The sequence below is a fragment of the Xiphophorus hellerii genome, chromosome 15 (assembly GCF_003331165.1).
Source record: "Xiphophorus hellerii strain 12219 chromosome 15, Xiphophorus_hellerii-4.1, whole genome shotgun sequence".
NCBI classification, from domain to species: Eukaryota; Metazoa; Chordata; class Actinopteri; order Cyprinodontiformes; family Poeciliidae; genus Xiphophorus; species Xiphophorus hellerii.
The window spans coordinates 25,936,417-25,952,045 of record NC_045686.1 but is presented as its reverse complement, the minus strand read 5'-3'; the positions used below and the strand labels follow the sequence as shown (position 1 = coordinate 25,952,045).

At 38.2% G+C, this 15,629-nt stretch overlaps 1 protein-coding gene and 1 long non-coding RNA gene across 2 annotated transcripts in view; one reads left to right on the top strand and one right to left on the bottom strand.

Annotated features, from left to right (window-relative positions):
* nt5dc1 (5'-nucleotidase domain containing 1) overlaps positions 1–15,629 on the bottom strand; it is a 131,673-nt gene that overhangs the window by 43,865 nt on the left and 72,179 nt on the right. Inside the window, exons 7-8 of the mRNA XM_032585972.1 lie at positions 12,659–12,833; positions 2,472–2,569 (exon numbers count right to left, since the gene is read on the bottom strand). Coding sequence (XP_032441863.1) covers positions 2,472–2,569; positions 12,659–12,833 — 273 coding nt within the window. The remainder of the gene's footprint in view (positions 1–2,471; positions 2,570–12,658; positions 12,834–15,629) is intronic.
* LOC116734521 (uncharacterized) lies at positions 1,005–14,900 on the top strand. The gene is made up of 2 exons (XR_004342234.1): positions 1,005–1,041; positions 13,526–14,900. It is a non-coding gene; the product is annotated as an uncharacterized LOC116734521 (long non-coding RNA).

Below are 15,629 nucleotides of genomic sequence, written 5' to 3'. Positions count from 1 at the left end.
TAATTTTTAAAATAAATTTGCATTTTACATTACCAAGAGACATGGATATTTCCATTTCTTGATTTTTCTCAAAAATTGTTGTTTGCATTATATGAAAATCTTTGAGAGAAACCCGAGAGACATAAAATGCACCGAAGTCAGAGAACAACCCTTTTACTAGAGAATTTATCTTTTACAGTGCCAGTAATGCTGAAAATAATAATAAAGATTTTGTGGTCTGCTGGTATAATGATGTATTGATGTTATTCCACACTAGAGGCAGTAGCAGACGCCAAAAGATGCAACTAAGAAACATATTTATAAGTACAGTGAACCCTCGTTTTTCGCGGCGGTTACGTTCCAAAAAGAACCCGTGATAGGCGAAATCCGCGAAGTAGAAACCTATATTTTTTTACAATTATTATACAATGAAATACTCCATAATACATTGAAACCAAAGACCAAAACCTTTTTACAGGCCCAAACATTTGTTTAACAAATAAAAAGTACTGTATAAACATTTTTTTTTTTTTTTTTTACAAATAACTACTGTATTGTAAAATAATAATTTTAATACGAACTGAAGGCGGATTCCCGTGCCCAAATTGCGGAGATCAGCAACCCACCCCCTCACCGCGACCCGAGTCATTGGAGTAGAACGGGAGAAAATGAAAAATGATTATGAAAAAAAAAAACAAAGTACAGTAGGACAAATAGTGACTCACGTGTATTTCACTGTTCTTCTGACTGAGCCACTGCATCCTGACTCCGTTCTGTAGCGTTTTTTTCTTCTAAAGACCGCGGTGCAGGTGTGTTTTTTCGAGAGAAGAATATACAGTAGTTATCTGTAGTTGTTGTCGCACTTTTTTCTTCTGGGCAAAAAGATTCTTATAAACCGACATACCACCATCGATTATGTTAAATTTGGCAAGCTGTTTTACGTATGTGTACATATTAAACCGCAACGTTGTTGACACACAGGTAGAGAAGAAGCGGAGAGACTGTTTAGCCAATCAGAATGCAGAACACAATGCACGATGCAAATCCGTGAAGCAGAGAGACGTGAAAGGTGAACCGCGATATAGCGAGGGTTCACTGTACACAGAAAGTTACAAAAATGGGCTCTTTGCACGTCATCTTCCGCGTTCATCGAAAAGCGGCTCGGTCGTTTCCGGTCTATTGAAAATGTCATTTTACACTAGTTGCTTGCAGGGCTTGTCCAAGGTAACAATTAATGATGAACATCAATCTGAAGCCCCAACAAGTAAGTTGGAGAAAGGTTTTAAGATGTATGCCTCGTTACACATTCACAGATACGAAGGTGAGTTTTACTTAATTTAAACTTTATGACTGACATTAACATTAACTTTATGACTTATGCTAGTCATAAACTAAAGTTATAAATATATAATTTCATAACTTTATATTTTATAAAAATATTCTGTGACATTTTTCTTGTAAAAATTTGCTATTTAAGTATCTACACATTTTAATCCATTCTAACGGTCAATGTTTTTACCTTATTTTGTATTATTTTCAAGTATATTATGTGTGTTTATTGTCGCTAGTGTAAGAGAGACCAAGTAACGGGGGAGATTATGGTTCAGGCTTTTTGCTTCTGAACCATGAGGAAGCACAACAAGCCCAATAGCTTAACAATGGGGCAGCACTGGTGTCAGAGGTCTAGTTCAGCTGACTGTTCAGGTTCAAAGTTGTTGCTTTTAGAAACATATGGCCGTGTTCCTTAAGGTCTCCATGTTATTTCGTTTTATTACTTTTGCATGCTTGTTGTGAAGAGCTCAAATCGGATGGTGTTTACAGCTGTACAGGCGGATCAGTTGCTCAGCTGTCTGGCTTTGGTCTGCTCACTCGCTCCCATATACTGGCTCTTTCAGGCTGATTACAGAAGTGATTCCATGGAAATAACACAGGGAGGCTCCTTTATTTACCATCCGTCTCCCCCCTAAAACAGCCTAAAACCAGGACCGCTTGGAAATCCATAAAAACTTAAAAGCCCATTATATTTGGAAGATAACTATGTTCATAGTATTGTTTTATTTGTGTCTGAAATACGACTTTGTCTTTTCTAGCTGTCATGGTAACTCAAAGCGGAAACAAGAAAGAACACATTTCGATCATGTGGATGTGATGTCAGCGCTGTAAGTGCAAAGAGCCCATTGTTAAGAACTGTGAGCTGTGCTGAAGTAAATAAAGGAGAGACATCCAAACACATGATGATAGTGGAACTCCTTCCTAAAGTTGAATATATTACAGATTTCAAAAGAAAATAAAAATGGGAGATCGCCGATATTAGAGGAAATAGCACCATCCTTCATGTTTGGCCTGCAATGGTCCCATTTCCAAATATAAAACTTTCTCCATGTTGAAAAGTGACATCAACTCACAATTTTTTATTCTGACAGGGGTTAAGAATGAACTGACTGCTAATGTTACTGGAGTGCAGGTAAACAGATGAATGCATTGCTACTCACTAAGGGTCCTAAAGGGCCTCTGATGGGGTATCAAGGAAAAGAACCCAGGCTTCAGGGCGTTTGTGATGATGACGTCAAACAGCTGCTCAAAGTCCTTCCTGTGACATCAAGACAAAAAAGTTTTGCTGAAATACACTGACTACAGGAGCAGCAAAAAACCGAACAGTCTCACTTGCCTTTGTTCCTAAAGAAAAGCATGCAAAAATAGACAGCGTTGTCAAGGGACCTTTGAAACAAAGTATTGAAGCAAAGCAGATTTCTTACTGTGAATCATGAAAAAAAACAATTTCCACATGAGAAGCCCCTGAATGGAATCATTCCCTAAAGCTTTTTGTGGGTAAGGAGGTATCTAGACCTTCAACCTGAGATATACCTTTGAAGAGTTAGGAGCTGTGGTTGCCTATATAGAATATACTCCATCCAAGGTGTTAAATATTATACAAATATAACCATAAGAGAGTTTATATAATATATATACCTAAGACTGTAAGTAATTCAATATGACTGAATATAAATAAATAAGGATGCACATGCAAGTGTTAAATTATAGCATATAAATAAGTGCAGAGAAAATTAGATTTAAATTACTCAGACTCTGGCATTGTCTGCCCAAGTCTGAGTAGACAATGTTCAGACTGTAGCCATTATTTCTGCCTGTAATGGCTACAGGCATTACACGTCAGTAAGTCAAAGTTGCCTCAGGCGACTTTAGGCCTTTCAGTATGCAGTGTCAGTGTTCCTACCAGTCCAGTTTATTCTCAGTGTGGCGTCCCAGACATTTATAGTTCTCCACAATGTCCACACTGTCTCCCTGGTTGGCAACAGGGGTCAACGGCTTTCTGGTCCTCCTCCTCAGATCCACCACCAGTTCCTTGGTTTTTGCCACATCGACAAACACCAAGGAACCACCACTGATGGAGCTGATTCCACTGGAGAAGTCAAAAAACATATTTCTTACAGGTGGTCCACAGGTGGTCCAGGTGAGTTTATACATGGTTGAGCAGGAAGATGACTTGTCCTCAACTACAAGTTTGGGATGGTAGGCAAATTGTAAGGGGTCCAAAAGTGTTGAACCAGGAGCTGGAGCGACTCCAGGACAAGTCTGTCAGGGTCTTAATGAGGTGGGAGGTCAGTGCCACAGACCTGTTGTCCTTGGAAACACAGGGACGCTGTATCTTTGCACCGAAACAACGCAGGATGTTTTCCACATCACAGGGACCTCTGTAGGCTCATGCTGTCCAGCTCATTTAGAGTTGGACATCTCCTTTAGAGCACAGGTTTTGGGCATCCTTGGCATACATCGTCAAGGCCTGCAGCCTTGGAGTCTCACAAGCTGTCGTCTAACATCTTTGGGCAGAAATCCCAGGTTGGTCGGGTCCCCCCCAATCTTGGAAATTTGTAGATTTGTCCACTCCCACCTCCCCCCCAAAAAATCATAAAAGAAACCTTAGTATTTAAACAATATCAATATGAAATTGATATTGAAACAAACAAAATAAATCCACCATTCATATAAGAAAAAAATAAGGATGAATATTTAGGTCCCCTGCCATTATTAAAACAATGGTTTAGTTCAATGTGTAGGAAGAGCAACAGCAGCACTTAGGAATTACACGGGCCATCTGTCAGAGCCATCTGAAGTGAGGAGCTAACTGTGGCTCTGCAACACAAATACAAACACAAGTAAGTAAATACTTAAAGCTAGTGTTGAGATTTCTTGTTCAGTACTCATGTTCACAATGAACCACACTTCTTTTTGTCAAATAGCTGTGTTCACTTTACTGCTAATTTTCAGGTTCAACTTCTTTAGAACAGTACTGCCTACACAAAAGAACTCGGTCTCATTGCCCCCAGTGGACAACTGCAGAACAACATGCACATACGTAATATTAAACAGAAAGTGACAGGATACAGAACTTGCAGCCGTGCCTTTCAAAGAAAAAATTGAAAACATGAACACATAACACAAAATAACTCAGACAAGTTAAGATGAGAACATATTCTAACATCTACATGTAAAACATTTTATTTACTTTCACTTCTCAATAGGATGAAACACCTTAACAATAAAAATCAGACCGCAGTTTGTTCATTTTATTGCCATTTATGCCTTGCAAATGAAAACTAGCAAAACTGGTCGCATTGCCTTCATAGACTTAATTTTTTTTTTGTTGAAGGTAGAAAATATCTCAATCATATTTAGCTTCCAAACTCCTACATTAATAAAAATAGCTTGAAATAAAAGGGAGAGGCCGGGCATTATGAGTGGCTGACAGCTCAGTGTGTGGGACCCGAGAGCAGCTTACAGTAGATAGAAAAACAGAAAGTATGTCTTTATTTCTTACCATTTTCAATGTAGAGCCTTCAAAATCAGAATATTTTTCAAGAAAAACTTTGGTGCTTTCAGCATTAAGTTCATTATTTCTACCTCAGAAAACTTGCTAAGTCCGGTGGTCAGGACATTGAGCCAGACCATCATCTTTTTCTATTAAAAGATGCTATGTTGGGCGTGCCGTGGTGGTGTAGGGGTTAGCGCGACCCATATTTGGAGGCCTTGAGTCCTCAAGGCGGCCGTCACGGGTTTGACTCCCGGACCCGACGACATTTGCCGCATGTCTTCCCCCCTCTCCTTCCCCGTTTCTTGTCAGCCAACTGTCGTATAAGGGACACTAGAGCCCACAAAAGACCCCATGGAGGGGTTAAAAAAAAAAAAAAAGATGCTATGTTGACTGGAAATGTAAAAATATTACTGGATTGTTACAGGAAGACATCACCAGTAAAATGGTATTTAGATCCACAACTATAGAGTCTTAAAAAAAAAAAACAATTAAGATGAATATCAATTATTTGCACTGTTTAATCCAAATTAAGTCAGCAGCTCCATAAGGCCCCCCAGGCCTTCATGGCTCCCCATAATTGCTAACATTTTAACACAGACCACAGATATATAAATGTAGCATTTGTTTATTGAGAATATCAATGCTGCTCAATTTGATTTAATTGTTTCAGCTTACATAAAGTAAAAGATTTTAAATGGTGTAAATTTAAGATTTTAAGGAGCTGGCAAGTTTACTTTGTAGAAGCTCAAAGAACAATCTTCATAGTTATAAAATCTGATCCTGTGAGTTTAATCTTTGAGTTTGAGCTCTGTTCGCAAATATATCAGTAAACAACAATTATTACTGATTGATTTTTAGGTTGGCCCATTACTTCCTTCTACCGGAATTTACTAAATCCATGTTGAAATGTTGTTGGAGGTGCTGATGAGGTGCTGATGAGTTTATCTTAATTCTGAGATACTTAGAATGGATACTTAATTCTAAGTGGACAAAGCATTTGATATGGTTTGATGCACCGTGCAATCTGAAAAATAATACTAAAAATAATAAAATAAAAGCAGCGTGATTGCGTGGCGAGCATGAAAGCTCCTCCACTCCACGGACTGAACCGCTTATCGCACTGACGTTAAGCGGTGCGTTTATATATGTGATCCCGCTCTGATCTGTATGTGATCAGAGCGATACATGGCACTCTGAAACATGGCTCTGTGTCTGTGCTGACAGAGCCATGTTGAGATGTAATCACACATGCGAATTCATTCTCACTGCTCACTCAACATGCTCCTCTGAAAGCGCGACTACAGGACTACAGAGAGCTGCACAAGCAATGGGTTTTATACTGGACTTCTACATTGATAGAAAATTCTTCAAAGAAACATTAGTCCTCACAGGGGGGTTGATGCAAATATCCATACAGTTAAGTCTGTGTCCAGTTTGTGTGAAAAAACCCTAGTGAAAACAAAAATACTTTAGTATAATTCAAATATACTTACATTTGTGTAAGTACACTTTAAGTATACTAAAAAACAAAAAGTATGAAAGTACCTATACTTAGAAAGTAGGTACTTAGAAAGTACCTATAAATATATACTAAGTATACTAAAAGTATGCTTGTACCAATTTTGACATTCTAACTTTAAATACACTTAAATTGTACCAAAATACACTTTAAAAAAAATATTAAATAAAAGTATACTTTGAACAAAATATGTATTTGCTCAAGTGTATATTTAAAAATATTTTAAATATCTTTAAAATATATGTTTTAAAGATATTTAAAAGATATCTTTGAGCATATATTTTAAAATATATGCTCAAAATAGAATTTTTTAAAAATTCACTTAAAATTCACTTAAAGCTTACTTTAAATTATTAATTTCAATATGTTTTAAATTACATCTCAGTGTATACTTTAGGCTAATAAAGTATGCATTTTTAGGTGCCTTAATAATCTTTTACTATTTTTGTTAAAATGGCAAAGAATAAAAAACAAAAGAATAAAAAAAAGAATTTTTTTTTATTCTTTTATAGTAGAACTTGATGTAATGTTGTTAAACAAAGTAAATCATGCCTCAAAATATAAAACACTGACAGCGGTTTTACAACAAAAGCAATACTTGTCCTTAACAATAAATGTAGCAGGTATCTTCAGTTTTACATCTCTCTGAATATGATCTGTTGAAATTCACCAATACTGTACTGTGAAAAGGCAACATAAATATTCAGCACGTAACTGAACATCCAGATGTGTTTCTCATGATTTTTATGACTTCAAAATCTCAGTATTATGTGATTTCCTTTTCTTTTTTTTTTTTGTTTTATTAAAACAAATCACTGCAATGGACTGGTGACCTGTCCAGGGTGACCCTGTCTCTTGCCCATTGACAGCTGGAGATAGGCACCAGCACACCTGGCAACCCCACTAAAGATAAGCATGGATGGATGGATACCTATGATCTTTTTTTTGTTATCCAATAACACAAAGATTCAAGTCCCCTGTTCCAGGAGGTTCGGTGCAGTGGTAACAGTGACACCAGACTTTACCACCGACACTGGACCTCCATGGGTCTGGTGGGATCGGTGATGTCAGTATAGCTCCTGTTAGCATATCAAAGAGCGTCCAGCTCTGCCTGTCTCAGCACGACATTTATTTTTAGCTTGTTAAAGTAACAATGAGCCTTCGTTAGTTCTGCTGGTGAGTGTTCTGGAGAAAGGTCCAGCGTACAGATTAGGTCCTTCGGAAGTTGTGTTTCCACTCTGGCTCTCGCACTGAACTCTCCTTTCTTTCATGTGGGAAATTATCCAGATTTTCCTAAATTTTTATTTTTATTTTTTTTTAATTACAGCCAATAGTGACACAGTGTGGTATTTTCTAAAATTACACCAGTCAAAATATGATAACTACTCGGGTAAAGTTAGCCTTCCTGTGTTTGCTCTGTAGATTTCAGTACAGAATGGACCAAAACGCATTATCAACCCATCAGTGAAAAAATGGCGACGCCCATGGGTGAAAAGATATCAAAAGATGTACATCTTTTAAGTAATTATGAGTTTTGGCATATCACAAGCAGCAATTTTTTGGGTAATAGGAAAACTGCAACATATTTAGGCCAACATGTTCAACTAGTGATGTTGATGAGCTGACTGATGTTATAAGCAGCTGTGTAAGAAAAAAAAAAAAAGGGAAAATATTTCCAAATAGCAAACTCTGGATGTCAAAATTGTTAAAAAAAAAAAATCTGTTGAACAAAAAAAGAAAGGCATTCTGTGAAGGAAAACTCAAAGAGGTGAATTTGCTTAAAAGAGAAATTAAGAATGAAATAAAAATTGCAAAATTGAATTACAAGGAAAAGCTGGAAAAAGACCCTGTCTATAAAATATTAGGCCCAGTTTGTAATGGTTTATAAACAATTTTTAGATCAGACATTAAGTGCATTAGAACGGTGGTACATACTGGTTTTAATTCTGATAACCAATTGGCAAATGAGTTCAACATGTTTTACCTTAGGTTTGATTCTTTTGATTTTAGTAAGGAGATTTCAAATCTGAAAAACAAACTTCTCTGCTCTGGTCACATCCCCTTTGATGTTCTCTCTGTGGCTGAATCTTTTAGATGCTGTAAGGCTGGAAAAAACCCAGGACTTAATGATTTTAAACCTGCTGCACTGACTTTCCTCGTAATGAAAGCCTTTGAAAAAATTGATAAAGCGTGATCTTCTTATCAAGACTGAACAGCTTGGTCCTTTACAGTTTGCCTATAGGGCCTATCATGGAATACAAACATACTTTATGTTAGCTAAAGGGGGGTGCCTCCTTTATCTATTATACCTTCTATGTGTTTATTTGTTCTAATCCATTCTGCAAAAGGCTTGGAACATATGGCGAAGAAGACAGGTGAGACTGGGTCTCCCTTGTTGCACACCCCTTTTCATGTTGAAAAATTCAGAGAAGTAACCGCTAACCAAAATCCAATTTTGAGGATTCAGTTAGTGAAAGTGGCACTAAATCTCATCTTCAAGCCCGGATTTTAGCATGGGCTTAATAGAAGGCCCCAGTCCTGGGCTCTGGCTCCTTGGAAGCCCCCAAAAGTTGCTTTGTATTTTTGTGAATGAATAAGGTCAGAATGCCTTAGCTTTATCACTGGCTAAAAGGATTTTGACAGTGTTGTTAAAAAACTGTCTGATTTGTTCTGGCAAACATTCATCAAGAATGCTTGATTTTTATTGGTCCAAATTTGACGTGTCTTATGCAGTGGGGAGGAGCATCAGTAAGTAATTTCTCATGATGGTGGACAACAGAAAGTATGACAGCAGAGCGCAGGAACAAATGAAAAAGTAGAGTGCGACCGAAAGGTGATGAAGAAAATATCCAAACTAGTAAAAAGTCATGGAATTTCATTTCAAGTCATGGAAAGTCATGAAATTTGCAAATAAGGGCAAAAATTGCTCTTTTTTTCTGTAGTTCTCTGTCTTGGTGTTGGACATTGGGGATTTTATTTCAAGGCCAGTCAAGACCATAACTGTGGAAATGTCACTAAATTGCCAACATATAGTCCAACTCACATGCGGCACTTCAAGACGTGCAGTGTTTGTCTCAAAGCGGGAGAAGATGTCCGTCTAATTGTCGGTAATAAGCTCTAAGCATTAGAGAGTAGTTTCTCATGATGGTGAACAACAGAAAATACAGCAGAAAAAGAAGAACGAGACAGAGAGGTGATGAAGAAAATATCAAAGCTAACAGGGCTTTTTAAACCTCATATTGGACATGGAGCAGAACCATAATTCTTCTCTGCTTCTCAAAGCGTTAGTCTTGCTAACAGCGGTTCTATGGTCCACCAGAACCTGAAGCTCTGTTTGATCTGGCATCTGTGGCGTTAGAGGCAGTGGAAATGCAATCTTCTTCGCTAGTCACATTCATGATTGGATAATCCATGAGCTTTGGATGGAAACTGATGAGTTTGTCTGGGCTTACCGGGCGAAGCAAGAAGCATGCAGCTGTCAAAATATGGATGTTAATTTTAAAGCATGGGAACAGATTTACAAAAAATCAGAAACGACTCTTCACCAGATTGCGCTATGAGAAGCCAGCTCGCAAGTGTTGAGTACATCCTGTCAAGAAAACTGGCATAAGGGTATGAGATCTTTCCAGGCACACGCAGAAAAAGATGCATAATGGCTTGGAAGAAATAAAGTAATCCTGTAGTTTGATTAAAAGTTAATTAAGTTGAATAAGTCTGAATAACATGAATATAAGTAATCACTCAATAACTTTCTGCAAAGAATCTCTGATTAATGATCTGTAATGATTTAAATATGTAATGATTATGTTAATGATTAACAACAAGGAAAAGATGTGATGTATTGTCAATGAATATGAAGTTATAATCATCTGAAATCAATTTAACAAGAGGTTGAATGTGTAAAGGAGTTATAGAATATAGAAAAGACGAATGGGCAGTACAGCTCTGAGAACAGGAAATGTCGCAAGCAGTTCTGAACAGATGGCCAAGGAGCACAGGAAGAAAGGAGAAGTACGGGAAATTCCACTGTGGTCAGCAAGCAGGTTGAGAAATGGGGGGGACTTTTTCATGAGACACAGCGGCCGTGAAGAAAGTCACGTAGGCCAAACCTTCCCATACACACACATGGTGGAGAGAGGCATAAAAAGGGGCTGAAAAGAGGAACCAGCTGTTCCCAGTCCGGCGGCGCAGAAGGAGAAACAACTCACCGAGGAGCAGATTAAGCTACGGACCGCACTTCAGAACCACGGGGAAGCTCGGACTTCACACCGCTAAGAAAGGACTGGGTCCCATCGCCCCATCTCTGGTTCTTTATTCGACCGCTGGTCTCGTCTCAACCCAGCCTTTTCAAACTCTGCAACAAGACTTGGAGGAAGGACAAAGGTCCCTCAGGGATAAAGAACTGGGTTTTGCAAAAGGATTCAGACCCTTTCTGCTTTGCTTCCTTTCTGAGGAGGGTTTTTCCACACCAGGCAAAGACCTCAACCAAGGACGCAAGAAATTCCTGTTGCCAAAAGATCCACCATCTTCTGGGTATGAGTTGAATCTGCTCATTGAAATTCCATTTCAGAACGTGCGACTTAAAAGTTAGGGAAAGGAGATAGAGTAATGTGATTGTACATGTAAATCTTATTACACTGTTTTTGAACTATTTACAATTGATTATTGATCTGTATGTCGCATATCCCTGCTTAAGCTTGCTTAATAAATTTATACTATAAAATTCTAATGAGGTTGGTGGACATTGGAATTAATAGAGTCATTTAATCTTTGTCCAGTTCTTTTAATCAAGGTAAAACTAATGTACATGATTCCAGTAAATAGGAGGCTTCATAATTTCCTTTGGTGAGAGTAAATAATGACCCTGGGACTTACATCTAAGTCACTAAATATAATCTAGCCGGTTCCAAGTGCAAGTTATGATTTAGAAAGTGGGCTACCGTTAACAGAAGTGGTTATTGGAATTATGCAGCTGCGAGGGCTACTCAGCTGATTGTTTCTTAACTGTAAAGGGTCATAACTTCTGGATTGGAGGTAGTTAGAGCTAGACGAATCGCTTTCGCCACCAGTTTAAATAGATTATCTCTTATAGAGTACTTTCAGGGTAATACCCAGGTCTCAGAGATTTTCCGGACCTGTTAGACGGAGAACTGGTCAGTAGACAGCCCTGTGAAGTTGTGAGGAGAGGGCGGGGCTGACTATTGCAGGATAACCTACAATCCAAACACAAGCTGATTTATCCTCCATCCACCATGGTGGTGTTTTGCCTTGCATGTCGTATTTTTAACAATGCTAAAAGTCAGTGATGCTTTGAAACAGGACGCCTGACTGGAAACACAACAGAACGATTGAAAGAGCAAAAACACAGCAAAAGTCACAGAAAAGTACTGCAACTACTCTGCTCGCGTGCTCTCAACACGAACTTAAGAAAGTGCGACTAGCTTTATGGTCCATTCACACCAAACGCGTTGTGAGCGTCGGGCGCGTCTGATTTATATTCAAAGTCTATGTGGAGACGCATCGAGGGCCGTTGTGGCGTGATTTGAACCGTTTGGAGCGTTTGACGCGTTGAGCGCATCCAGTGCGTCTGACACTCCACATAGACTTTGAGACGCAACTGACGCTCAAAACGCATTTGGTGTGAACGCACCATTAGCCTAAAGCTAGCAGCGACGGGAGGAACTGTCCTATAGGCAACGGTACAAAGTGTACAAAATGGCTCAAGTGCATAGAAGTATGATGTGAAGTTTAACGTAGGGTTAGGATAAGTGTTAGGTATAAATGCCAAACAAGAGTAAATACAAATGTGTGTGTATGTGTGTTTGATTGTAGAGGGAGTATCCTGTTTTACCTCCACTTGGTAGACCTGGATAACAACCTCCATTTGGTATCCAGTTGGTAAAACTGGATAAAACTGAAGCTTATTCAGTTTTGAAGCACAGGTTATTTGCATACAAATATGCAAATTTGTATATGACAAATAAAAAATATCAAGATTATTTCATTGTTCTTTATCAAAGTGGTTGATTTTAACCGTGACTATTTGAATGACTCATCCCTTTTATTTTCTTGAGTGTGAAAGAATATCAGTGTGCTGCTGTCTTTCCACTGACACACCACAAACTAACAGAGCTCCTCCACAGCTACATCTATGCCCTCCTGTCAAATAAGAGGAGGATGTAGATATTCAACCGCTTCCACTCAAATGAACAGAACAAGTGAACCAACACAAAGTAAAGTAAAACCTGATGACATGTGAGTGAGTTGACACATCAGAGACCTCCAGGGTTGGTATCACTCCAGAGTGAAAGACCAGTTCAGTCTCTTACCCTAGGATGAATTCACAGATAAGCTTGCAGTAGTCACTGTGGGAGCTGGTGATGAGGATGAGGATCTTCCCAGCGGTCTTCATGCTGCGCAGCCAGGTCTTCACAGAGTCTGAGCAGGGCTGCAAGTAACGGGCTGGATCCCTCTTTATACTGGGGAAGTAAGTCCCTGCATCCTCTGTATAGAGACAACATTTAGTAAGACAACTGAGTGACTGAGTAAGCAAGGCACATTTATATAAAAGTTTAATTTAATTCCAGTTAACCAACTGAAATTGGTCATGACTGCTTTACGCTCTGAGGAGAGTCCCAGCGCTCAAGTCAGGACATGAGTTTCAGTAAGCTCACATACGCACCGAGAATTTAATAGAAGAAATTAATTAGAATTAAAAAAGGACCAATAAATTGGCCCAGATTCCCTGAATCAGGACTGACAGAACACAGGACCAATCTCATCCATCGATCTTATCTACCTCCTCAAAGTCTGAAAATCAGCCACTGTCCTCATCTGTTCTCACCGCAGAGCAAATGTCAGACCTGCCCACCAGGACATGTCTGCATGTGCATGGTTTCAGATAGTCATCCTACGATTGCCCATTTAGCAATTTTCGTGCCATATTTCATAACTTTTCAAACTAAATCAGTATCTGAGAAAATCAGAATCAGCTGATCAAGGTAAGAAATGCTGAAACACACACAAACAGCAAGCTTGCTTCAAGTGTAGTGGGATGGACTGTGAGTGAGTGGCTGCAATGTTCTGTTTTTCAGGAAACTGTGTGTGCGTGTTTGCTGACACACATTTATGTAGCCTATTTTGGACTTTCTTTGGATATTTTTTATTCATATTTTTATTGAGATTTTTGCAGATAGAACATATATGCAGATAGAATATATATATAAGCAGATAAAAATTATAGAGGAACAACACAGAATCATTAGTTTCCTCTGAAGGTAGCCTCTTAGTAACCAAACCCCGCAGAGGGTCGGTCACAACAACCTGAGGCTCTTATCTCAGTTACTGTTACGGCAAACAGTAACTGCATTTAATGATATTTTTGAACGTACTGATTTGTACTTGTGCTTTCATGAAACCAACAACTGAGGAAGTAGTAAAAAGAACTGCAACAATACAGTCAGTTTTCAGGCATCATAAATTGAAGTTTATCATCGTCATGCTAAATTTATTGTGATCAGAAACTTTTCGCGAAAATGATAGATAATGCAATAAAGTCCCATTGTTTAGTCAGGGCGTGAGGGATTATACAGCCCAGCCAGAGAGACACTGAATGGTTTCAAGAATATTCTTACAAAAAAGTAAAAAAAAAAAAACATGGTTCAAAAATGATGAATTGGGCCCAAAACAGAGATAAAAATAACAGACTGCAACTCAGGTAGTAACTCAAAGAAGTCAAGCACAAACTGACCTAACAAACAACACATGAGGGAAACCTAGATCATGTGTCAGTAACCCTTGTGCTGATACACAAGGGTAATTAAACACGCAAAACCTAATTAGCAAATCAAGTAATTAAACTAAACAAATACTATTAGAACCAAACTGCCAAAAAGAAGAAAACTAAAGAAATAGTCAAACTAAACTAAAGAAATAACCAAATTTCCAATGCCCCCCTCCCCGGCAAATAAATGGTATTACTCGCTGAGGAGATTTCCTAGCCATATAAGGAAACGCAAGAGCTCTTCAAAGGACCAAACAGGTGCAAATTAACCAGAGATGTGAAACACAGAAACTTCCTAAGAGAAGGAAGCTGGATGGGAGGTGCCATGTGTAGAGATATGTTAGAAGAATTGTACGTTTTAATCTTCACCTCTCTCTCTAGCTAGATCTCTGAGAATAAATAATTTTCCTATCACTCTGATTTTCCTAATAAAAATCTAAAGACAAATGCACATTTCTCTGATTGATTCAGTGTCTCTAGGAAAAGGAATTTTGAATACAATAGTTAAGTAAATATGTGAATTACAAATAGTTAACTAAAGAAACAGGCAAGTGAAAAATAATCTAAAATCTAAACTATTCACTAATTAATATGTAAACTAATTATAAGAATGAACAGAAAAACGGTTACCATTCAACATCTCTGTTGAATGTGTCAGCTGTCACACAGGGTCTCGTCTCTCGAGATTGTACATTTATTCACATTACATGCATTTTTCAAATCTTACATAACTTCTCAATTTTTTAAAATAAACATAAATCAGCATACATATAAAACAAAAAAAGAGAGAAAAAAAGAATAAAAATAAATACATAAAGGGGGGCGGCGTTGGGGAGGTAAAAGGTAATAGCACAACCCAATGGAAAATAATTAGACTGAACAGAATTAGTGATGACACAAGCCTGAGGAGATGTACAGTACAATGCAGTTTGATCCAGGACACAAACCTTTCTTCAAAAACCAAACCTATTGAGAATGGCAAAGAAGTAGTCCCATTTAACTCGATCGAAGGCCTTCTTGGCGTCAAGAGAAATAATCACCTCTGAAGACGTGGGGCAATGAGCTGAAAAGATTGTATTCAACAGTGTACGAGTGTTAAAAAACAACTGGCGGCCTTTGATGAATACAATCTGTTCCTGTGAAATAATCTGAGGAAGAACTGTCTCAAGCCAAGTTGCAAGTACTTTAACCAAAATCTTAAAATCCACATTTAAAAGCAACAGGGTCCTGTATTCTCACAAGCAGTAGGATCTTTACCTTTCTTAAGTAGGAGTGGAACTGAAGCCAGGCTAGGGTGAGGGGCTACTTGTCTTTAAATATTTTGAAAAAATCTGTCTGAGCCGGGCGATTTATCAATCTGCATATATTTGATTGATGTAAATATTTCTTCCAATTTAATAGCAGCATCAAGTTGATCAGAAATTAGTTTATTTATCCTAGGAATGTCAATATTCTGAAGGAAGGCAAGTATCTAATCTGAATCTGACTGTAATTCAGATTTATATAGATCGCATTAA